Source organism: Aegilops tauschii, chromosome 5 (genome assembly GCF_002575655.3).
Source record: "Aegilops tauschii subsp. strangulata cultivar AL8/78 chromosome 5, Aet v6.0, whole genome shotgun sequence".
NCBI lineage: Eukaryota > Viridiplantae > Streptophyta > Magnoliopsida > Poales > Poaceae > Aegilops > Aegilops tauschii.
Genome location: NC_053039.3, coordinates 443,716,144 through 443,726,764, shown reverse-complemented (window position 1 = coordinate 443,726,764; position 10,621 = coordinate 443,716,144). Strand labels below are relative to the sequence as shown.

Sequence of the window (10,621 nt, the reverse complement as noted above, 5' to 3'; positions counted from 1 at the left end):
TTCCTCCCATGTCGTTCTTGCAGTCCTGTCGCTGATCTCTCCTACGGCGGCTGCCCGGCTTCTGCGAGTCCTCTCCCTCCCCTATGTGTCCGGATCTAAACGCTTGTGGCAAGCGTTGTTGCATCCAGCCCTCGCGATTGCTGGAACCGCACACAGAGATGCTGGAACCGGCAACCTCTGGTGCTGGAACCATCGCTCGCTCGTGCTTTTACGACAATACTCCGGCGAAGTGGAGCTGGAACCGGCACATGGCGGTGTTGGAACCGGTGCTTTTTTTTGCTTCTACCGCGCTAGCGATGCGGGAGCTGCAAGCCGGTGGTGAGTGGAGCTGCGGCCGTTTGCATCTGAGCCACTGCGGCGCCATGAGATGTTGCAACCTCGCTACGATTAGTTGCAACCATCAATGGCGAAGCTGCAACCAGCGGGGGCCATCCCATGGCGATGGTGACCACGACCCGGCGGTGGTGACCATGACCGACGGAGGTGCTGTATCCGCGACGGCCACACGCTGGAGCCAGTTTCTGTTTTTGCTGCAAACAACCTTAATTTTTGCTACTACTGTCTTCGTATTTTGCTGGAACTACCCAAATTTTTTCTACCACCGTCTTGGTTTTGCTGGAACTGGCGTCTCATTTTGCTTCCACCGTGTTGTGTTTTTGCTGGAACCGGCGTCTCATTTTTTTTGGCTCTCACATGTTATGCTTTTTGCTAGAATCGATGTCCCAATTTTTTGCTTGCACCGCGTGTTTCTTTTGCTGGAACCAGCATAGGTTTTTGCTACCTCCCGTTTTAGGCTGCGAGCGACGTTGCCGTGCCATTTAATGTTGCATCCGACGATAAGGCCGGCCGGCGAGGGCGACCATCCGCGAGGGAGACGGCCGATGAGGGCGGCGACGGGAAACCTTGTGCGGCCAGCGAGACGAAAGGAGCGGCGAGATGCGGGGAATCTTTCTTGCGAATGCGTTCTGCCGAAGACAGAGTGCATCTGACGATTAGCATCATCTAAATCGGATGGCTGCGGGCTTACCGGCCCAATTTGGGTCGATGGCCGGTCGACCGGCGCCTATCACCTGCCTTTTTCTTTTCTAAACAGTCATGTGTACTTTGACTTTAGATTGCTAAAATCATTCATGGACGATTATCGGAGACATATCCAACTCGCAAAATCATCCGCAATTCCACATACATCAGTGTTGTGTTTTGTTGTGCGCTGCAATATATATAATGTGCATCATATTTTTCTTGATGGACTTTCTGAATGACAAACAATATCCAGTGCATATAGCACAGCACAGCAGAGGCGAACAGAGCAGACTGATTAAACTAACCTGACAAATCTAGTAGTGCTGACGAGTGTACTCACTCACTAATCCCCCTTTGTCTAAGCCAATTATATGTACACATGAGAGCAGACGAAATAGGAACTACTGCTAGCTAGCAAAATCCTCTGCTCGATCGCCTGCTACTTTTAGTTGCCACCCCAAGCTTCGTTGAGGTCGAACAGCAGGTGGCCCTTCTCGTCCCGGTAATCCTCCTTGATCTTCTGCTCCTGCACAGCATCAGCCAAAACGGTTTTTAGCTCCATGAAGCAACAACATTGCAAAACTCAACTGGCCCAAGATGCACGCAACGGGGAATTTAATTAAAAAGAAAAGGCACTGCTGGTTCAAATATAGGATGACAGCAAACAAGACGGAATCGAGCCAGCTGCAGCTGCCACTCTAGTGGCAACAAAATAAGCTTACTGGTAGATTTTTTTTTTTTGACAGGAAACAGTTACTACTAGTGGATTTGTTTTTTTTTTACAATATAGACAGTTACTAGTAGAGTTGATCTTGATTGGAGTAAGTAAAAAAATGAACGAAAGGACTGGCAGCCATGGTGGGCCCGGCGGCACGATACCGCCAGCCGCGGCCCACGAGCCCTTGCCGGCCGGCAGGCATCCGATGAGTCTGCAACAACCCCTACAGCAAGCAGAGCCAGGGAAAGGTACTTGTCTTGCAAAGCAAGTCAGAACGAAACAAAAAAAATATCTACCACTAGTACTCGTACGAATTACCCAGAGATTTATTCTCTGGGACTGGGAAGAAGAAAAAAAGGAAAAAAAAGGAGGACCGGGCGCGTGGAGATTAATTTGTTTTTTTTTGCATGTCGACGTGCAAATCCAAACGAAGAACACCACGTCGCACGTGGGAACGCATCAACGATGAGGAAAAAAAAGGCACCAAAATCATTTTTTTCCAGTAAAAACGCAGCAAAATCATTTTTCAGTTAGTTTCGTGGGCAAAAGTGAGCAGCACACGCGAGATGGATAACCGACGGAGAAAATATTCACGCGAAAAGCAACCGTCAAAGGATCGGAGAGAGATATAGAGTCCAGAAACCGGACGGAGACGCCGCGAGGAACTGGAAAACGAGAACGGGGATAAGAAAGCTCACCTCCACTTTAGCCGCGGCCGCCGCAGCTTCGCCGGCGGCGAGGTCCGTCCGCGAGCGCTTCGCCGGCGAGCCGGGCCCCTCGATGCCGCTCGAGGGCCCTCCGCCTACGCCAGGCCCCTGCGCCGCCGTCGGCCGCGCCGCTTCGTCGCCGCTCGAGGACGCTCCTGATCCGGCGGCGTTGGCGAAGTCGAAGGGCGTCTCCGGGCTCGACTTTGCCCTGGCGGCACTCGCCTTCTCGCTCAGGCGCGCCCGTCGCCGCGACCGCGCGCGGTCGGCGCCGCTGGTGGAAGGGCCGGATCCGGCTGCCGAGCACGAGAAGTAGTGCGGCGGTACCTCCGGCCTCCGCGCGGTGAAAGACACGCGCTTCGCCTTCGGGGCAGACCACGCCCTCTCCTCCTCCTCGCCGGAACACGCGCCGGATCCGCCGAGAACGGGGCGCCCCGGCCGCGCCAAGGGGCTCTTCAGCGACAGCGGCCACGCGGTTCCTTCCGCCCGCGCACGCAGCCGCGACCGCGGCCGCTTCGGCCATCCCTCCGGGATCGGCGGCAGCTCGGCCTCCTCCTCCTCCTCTGGCCGCTGGAGACCGTCGGACGGCCGGGCGATCCACTCCGGCCACCGCACGAGATTCCTGCTCCGGAGGCTGAGCAGAATCTTGGCGGCCGCGACGGCGAGGTCCTCCTCTCCGTACTCCGCCATGGGGAAAGGAAAGGCGCAATAAACGAAGTCCCGCACGCCGCCGTTCCGCGGAAATAGAGAGGGCGGCCACGGGAGGGAGGTGGTGCCTTTTTTATAGGTGACGAATTGGGCGTGGAGAAGGAGACGGACTGCGGTGGCCGCGGCCTAGACCCTACAAACCTGCACGCCTGGTTAAATCGTCCGTAGGTGTAGCTTTGTCCATCAGGGTGATTTTCCTTTGGAAAAAAATATGAAAGTGTTTATTCTTTGAACAAATTAGGACGCGTTTTTGGCGAGGTCCCTCGGTGAAAGAAATATAAGACCGTTTAGATTACTACAACAACCTGTTTGATAAACAGTTGGGCAGGGAACGAGAGTTTGCACGAGTTTGACTGAGGAGTATCTCAGAATATAAAAACGTTTTAAACATTACACTAGTGTAAAAAGCGTTTTTTATATTATGAAACGGAGGAAGTAATATTTTCTTTGTCTTATAATTAAGACACTTTTATTTAGTGTTGGTTATATGCACAACTTTCCAATCATTTGGCTTGCAGACACTAATTACTCCATCATTCCCACAATGTAAAAGCATTCTTTTTATTATTATAATGTTCACTTCTTGCCAGGCGACTAGGGAAAGCCTTTTTTTTTCCTTCGATCTTCACCGGCGAGCCCGTGAATTCGCCTCCCCTCCACCTGCCGTTCCGGCAGCCTGTGGCGGGGTATTTTTGGTGCCTCGGCTTAGATAGGGTAGGTTTTTGGTTCTCGCAAGGGCGGCGCTCAGATGGATGGCGGCGCTTCGTCTTCGAATCAGTCTTCCAGGCTCCGATCCTTCTCAAGTTCGTTCGTCGGGATGGATTAGGCGGAGCTTCGGCACAGATTTCTGCCAGCTCCTCGGAGCGGCGGGGTTATTAGGGTTTCTCGTCGCGCGCACGCAACGGCGAGATTTGGTGTCAGGTTCTTCAGATCGATTCAAGGATTCGATGGCGACGGCTGCGGCGCTCGAATGCTGGTCCTTAGGGGTATGTGCACAAAGACTTTCAGGCTGTAATCGACAAGATCAGGCCAACTCCAGTATGGGAGCGGTAACAGCGGCGCGTCGGCGGCTCGTTCTTGCGGTGGCAATGGTCGCTCGGTTGTCCATGGATCTCGATGTAATTTTTATTATGTTTGGTGTGCTTTGTACTTCTGGTGAATCTTTATAATGGATTTGGTATTTTTGTAAAAAAATAATATTAAAAATGATTTTACATTTTAGGACGGAGGGAGTACTTGCCAAATTTACGGTTATTGCTGAGATATGCTACCACTATATGGGCTAATAGACTGGTAACTATGTAGTAAGCTCTAATGAAAAACAAATCTACATATAAGTTAATGGACTGTAAGCATCTCATTAGTGACTTCAAATGTTAGAAAATTGTATATTTGTCTATCGTTTTCTGCCTTCCTTTTGTAACGAGAATTGACGGGAAAATTCAGACAAGTGTACGGACAAAAGACTTAAACATGCTTTTCTCTTACTAGCAATGAGCCCATGCGCTTGCAACGGATCCAAAATAGAATAGTACTTGTTCACAAACTTGAGCGCACTAAAAATATACATAAATCTGAAAGAAAACACTCTAGTTTTGATATACATATATGATATATCACTAAAAAAATATTATGTTTCACTCAAAATATATTCTTGGGGATGTATTGATGAGGTGAGAGAGGGATGTGGTTGGTTTCAAGATACTAAGGGGTTTTCTGCAAATTGGAGCAGAGAAGTGGGCTATTGTTGCAAAAAGACCACAACTTACTTCACAGTCGTTAGATGCAGATCTAATGGTCAGAAATGACGGATGGCAGACACACCATCATCACCAACTGAGTCTTTTATAGAAGTAGAGATTTGTATTTCTCTCATTATTGCTTTCTCTGTGTGGCAGACATGTGCAACATCATCTGCAGGTTTCTTCTTTTAAGTTCTTTTTATCAATAATAATAATGGGCACTTCAGGGTTTGCTTGTATAGCGTGGGACTAAAAATCAATCAGTGTCTGGACCATGTGTGGAGTCTTTGGTGTTTCCTCCCCTATTTCTTGGCTAGGGCAAACTCTCCTCTCAAGACTTTGTTATTGAGTCCTTAGGTTCTCCTCTCCTGTGCCTGCCGCTCCAATAGCCGGTTGTGGGGAAGGGAATCCCGGTGCCTTCGTTCCAGTTATTAGTTTAGATTTGAGTTTTTTTAGCCCTCGCAGGTGCGGCGTTTAGGGAGATAGCGACGCTTATTCTTTGAGTTTGTCTTCCATGCTCCAATTCTTCTTGAGTTTGTTCATCTAGGCGTAGTAGATGGAGGTCCAGCATAGATTCCTGCTGTTTCCTTAGGGCGGCAAGGTCAGAGTTTCTTGTTGTGTGACAAGATTTGATATCAGGTGGTTCAGATATTATATTCAAGGGTTCAACGCTGACGACTGCGACTACATAGCGCTGGTCCTCATGGGCACGTGCACGAAGACTTCTCAGCTATCATCACAAGGTCAAGCCGGCTCCGGTAGGGTAGTGGGGACAGTGGAGCGTCGGCAGCTCGTTCTGGTGGTGGTAGTGGTCGTTCAATGGTCTCAAAATTTAGAAATATTTTTCATTATGTTGGAGGTGCTTCGTACTTCCAGTGAACTTTTATAATAAATCTGAACCTTTCTCGCAAAAAGGTATAGTTGTGCAGTATAGAGCAGAAAAAATGTTTAGAAAAAACAATATAGATGAAGAATTCTCTATGGGTGATTTTGATAGTTACGGAAATAATGGAGAACCATCTTGGTCACTATAATATTCCGACTGGCAAACTCTTTGATGATGCTTGGATTGATAGTTATGACACCAAAATTGTTTCGTTGGATACTTTATATAAAATATATCTTTGTAATGTGTGTTTCATATTACTGATTTTAGCAAAAAAAGGACTTGGTCAGACTTAAACAAGTTTGACTTAGGCCAAATCTACTGATGAACTTGTTGCGTATTCCTATGTTGATTTGTGTCCGATGTCCGATATTGCAAGCCTACCTCTCGGAACAATGAACATCGTTGACGAACTTCAAATTTGTTCACTGAATACAAAATTCCGGTGAGAAATTTGGTCAACCACCTTGAAGACGTCGGCGGCGGGCTGGACGCGGCAGGCGGCGATGGTTGGGGCAGCCGACTGATGGCCTGAAAGTGCACATGGTTTAGTTGTAGCCTTTTCAAAGTAATAGTATCGGTCCCACATGAAGCACGGGAATTAAGCGTTGCCTCTTGTAGTGAGTTGTCAATTTGTGTCTACCAGTAATTGTAGACTACGGACAAATTGAGGGCGGAAGTAAATAGTGATTTCGATGCAGAGCGAACTGAAGGTAAATAGCATAAAAGTAAACAGAAAACAGCAGAATAAGTGACAAGTGGAAATGACAGAGGAGTAAAGCATTCTCGGGGAGTTCGGAATCCGTATTGGTATATTTCTAGTGTAACTTATGCATCTGCATTGTATGGTCTGGAAGAGCCACTCTTGATGATTATGTTGGCGAAGCCGGGTACAGTACACGTTTTACTCTATGTAGACTTCGTGCCATGGACGCCACCACTATAGTCTCCCTTGCACGTTATGACTAAGGTAATTAAAGGTTACCCCGTGGATCCGGCCTCTCTAAGGGTTCTCCGTAAATCCCCTATCAATAATAAAGGCTAGAAGCAAAGGCTTTTACTGTCACTTCGAATTACCTTCACAACGGAAGTGATACACTTCGTGGCTTTTCAGTGGTAATGTTGAGTGGGGTCCCTTCATAACATTCACGAGGTTTATTAAACTAAGCAATCAACAGAGGATGTCATGTCCAATATAACGTTTCAGATCCTATACACACCAAGGTTCATCCATATCCCTGAGAACTAGGGGTGTACTCACACATGGAGACAACGAACATCATGAGGATGGTAATGGTAAACATGAATGGCTCCCACATGTAACACATAAGACGATCCACTAGGGTTCGTGAGGTTGCGATTATATGGATGCGGATGATGATGATGATAACAGTGGTGATGATGTTAATGACAATGGTGATGATGTTGACGTGCCCTTGCGCATGGTGGTGAAGATGGCTCCCCCTTTTGAATCATTCCGGAGGCTAGGGTTCTTGAAAGGATCGAGAAGAGGTGTCTAGAGGAGGGGGGGGGGTGATTAGACCCTCAACAAAGAAAAGTAGCAGTTTTTAAGTTCTTCAAGTTAAGGTGGAGTTTTAGCACAAGTTTAAATATTCACAATACATTTCAAGCAAGCATGGCAAGAGTATATGAGCAGCGGAAAGTAAAGCATGCAAATTGCAAGAAAGTAAAGGGATGAGATTGGAATGTGCAAACGCAATAGGAGACACGGAGATTTTTGGCGTGGTTCCGATAGGTGGTGCTATCGTACATCCACGTTGGTGGAGACTTCAACCCACGAAGGGTAACGGTTGCGCGAGTCCACGGAGGGCTCCACCCACGAAGGGTCCACGAAGAAGCAATCTTGTCTATCCCACCATGGCCATCGCCCACGAAGGACTTGCCTCACTTGGGTAGATCTTCACGAAGTAGGCGATCTCCTTGCCCTTACAAACTCCTTGGTTCAACTCCACAATCTTGACGGAGGCTCCCAAGTGACACCTAACCAATCTAGGAGACACCACTCTCCAAAAGGTAATAGATGGTGTGTTGATGATGAACTCCTTGCTCTTGTGCTTCAAATGATAGTCTTCCCAACACTCAACTCTCTCTCACAGATTTGGCTATGGTGGAAAGATGATTTGAGTGGAAAGCAACTTGGGGAAGGCTAGAGATCAAGATTCTTGTGGTTGGATTGGAATGTCTTGGTCTCAACACATGAGTAGGTGGTTCTCTCTCAGAAAATGAGTAGTGGAAGTGTAGGCACGTTCTGATGGCTCTCTCACTTATGGAGAGGAGGGTGGAGGGGTATATATAGCCCCCACACAAAATCTAACCGTTACACACAAAAGAGCCAACTCGGTCAGACCGAATAGATGAACTCGGTGAGACCGACTTAGTTCGAAATGTGAACGTTAGGATTTTCGGTGGGACCGATATGATCAACTCGGTGGGACCGACGTGCTAGGGTTATGGTAAAACCTCATCTCGGTTTGACCGATTACACAAACTTGGTGAGACAGATTTTGGTAATAAACAAACAGAAAGTTGTTCAAGCAAACTCGATGGGATCGACTGCATATCTCGGTGAGACCGAAATAATTGCAACAGGCAACAGAGAGTTTTCAAGCCCATCTCGGTGGCACCGAGATCCCATCGGTGAGATCGAACTGATTAGGGTTTCTGGCTATGGCTATGTCAAGTGAACTCGGTGGCGCCGGATAAATCAAATCGGTGGGGCCGAGTTTGACTTTAGGTTTTGGACATATATTTGGAATTGAGAAAGTGGTTGAGGGCTTTGGAGCATATCACTAAGCACTTTGAGCAAGTAGACCATTAAGCAACACCTCATCCCCTTTTAATAGTATTGGCTTTCCTATGGACTCAATGTGATCTCGAATCACTAAAATAGAAATGAAGAGTCTTTACCAAATTTTTAGCTTTCCTTTACCAAATTAAACTTTGCATCGAAGTAGGTTGTCTAGATATCCAACTAGGTGAGCAACCTATATGATGCAACAACAACAAACACACAAGCAAGCAAGGGATACAACACAATATAAGCTTGCACAAGTAAAGGTAAGAGATAACCAAGAGTGGAGCCGGTGGAGACGAGGGTGTGTTACCAAAGTTCCTTCCCTTTGAGAGGAAGCACAATGCTCCCCAAGAAGCCACTAGGGCCACCGTATTCTCCTCATGCCCTCACACAACGCGAGATGCCGTGATTCCACTATTGGTGCCCTTGGAGGCGGCGACCGAACCTTTACAAACAAGGTTGGGGCAATCTCCGCAACATAATAGGAGGCTCCCAACGACACCTCGAAGCTTCACCACAATGGAATATGGATCCACGGTGACCTCAACCGTCTAGGGTGCTCAAACACCCAAGAGTAACAAGATCCGCAAGGGATTAGTGGGGGGGGGATCAAATTTCTCTTGGTGGAAGTGTAGATCGGGGCCTTCTCGACCAATCCCTAGAAAATCAACAAGTTTGATTGGCTAGGGAGAGAGATCGGATGAAAATGGAGCTTTGAGCAACAATGGAGCTTGGGGAGGGAAGAGGTAGTCTTCTTGGGGAAGAAGACCCCCTTTATATAGTGGGGGAAAAGATCCAACCGTTACCCACCCACTTAGCCCGCGACACGCGGTACTACCACACACGCTCACAGTACTACCGCAAGGGGTTGCGGTACTACCGCTTGATGTTGTGGTACTACCGCTCGCGTGGCAGTGACCAGACGAGGCCCTGTTGCGTATAGCAACGAGCGGTAGAACCGCTGGAGCGGTACTACCGCGCGCCCTTGCGGTACTACCGCAAGGCAGGGCTCAACTGGGCTGGAAAGGCACGGACTAAATAAATTGCGTCCTTGGCTACTTCCGCTGAGTTTAGGACTGTGCGAAAATCCGGCACGGTACTACCGCTGGCAGGGAGCGGTACTACCGCGTGGGGGCGAAAGTAAAAAATTACTTCCGCGCCTACTTTCGCACGCACCAGTGTCAGGGTCAGAGCGAGCGGTATTACCGCTCACCAGTAGTTGTACTACCGCTGGACCCTGCGGTACTACCGCAAGGCCCTGCGGTACTACTGCTCCCTTGAGCAGTACTAGCGCACGCCACAGACACGTAAGCATTTGGAAGCTTTCATTTCGCAGAGACAAGGGTAAACGAATGGTGCTCCAAAGAAGCGATGGAAAGGTGGTGCAAAGGAACAGATGTGTACGTGTTGATTCCAGCTTAACCTTTCTTAAGCGGACCCCCTCTTAATAGTATGGCTTTCCTACGACTCAAATCCACCGAAAAGAAACGAGAGAACCGCTATCTTCGATAGGCTCCGAGGGGCACTGAATCGTCTTGTGCCTAGACATGAGATATCTGAAATTCTCAATGCACACGATTAGTCCGCAAAAGCATTGCCATCAATCACCAAAACCACATAGGGAGAAATATGCCCTTACAATCTCCCCCTTTTTGGTGGATTGATGACAATACGGAATTTGCACATAAGGATATAAAATGAACATAAGCAACCCAACATCTATAAAATATAGACATGCTCCCCCTAGATGTGTGCACTCTATAGATATGCTTTGGACTGCATGGCACACATACTAGGATCAACACTCCCCCTATATTTTATAGACAAGGTAAAACTTGCAATAATATAAGAGAAACTAAGCATGGAGGCAAGGTAAAGTAAGTGAGCATGAAGTAAAGGGCACAAGATAACATAAGCTCACAATCTACTAAACATACTAGACAATAAGATAAGCTTGAGGGCATATGTCTCACACCATATGATAGCATAGGTCTCCTGGTCTCTCACACACACACCAACACAAAC

General features: G+C 48.0%; 1 protein-coding gene across 1 annotated transcript; it reads right to left on the bottom strand.

Annotated features, from left to right (window-relative positions):
* Positions 1-1,218: 1,218 nt before the first annotated feature.
* LOC109773444 (uncharacterized) lies at positions 1,219-3,382 on the bottom strand. The gene is made up of 2 exons (XM_020332143.4): positions 2,440-3,382; positions 1,219-1,549 (listed from the first exon to the last, which is right to left on the bottom strand). The coding sequence occupies exons 1-2, from the start codon at positions 3,133-3,135 to the stop codon at positions 1,469-1,471; spliced, it is 777 nt and encodes a 258-aa protein (XP_020187732.1). The 5' UTR covers positions 3,136-3,382; the 3' UTR covers positions 1,219-1,468.
* Positions 3,383-10,621: the final 7,239 nt, after the last annotated feature.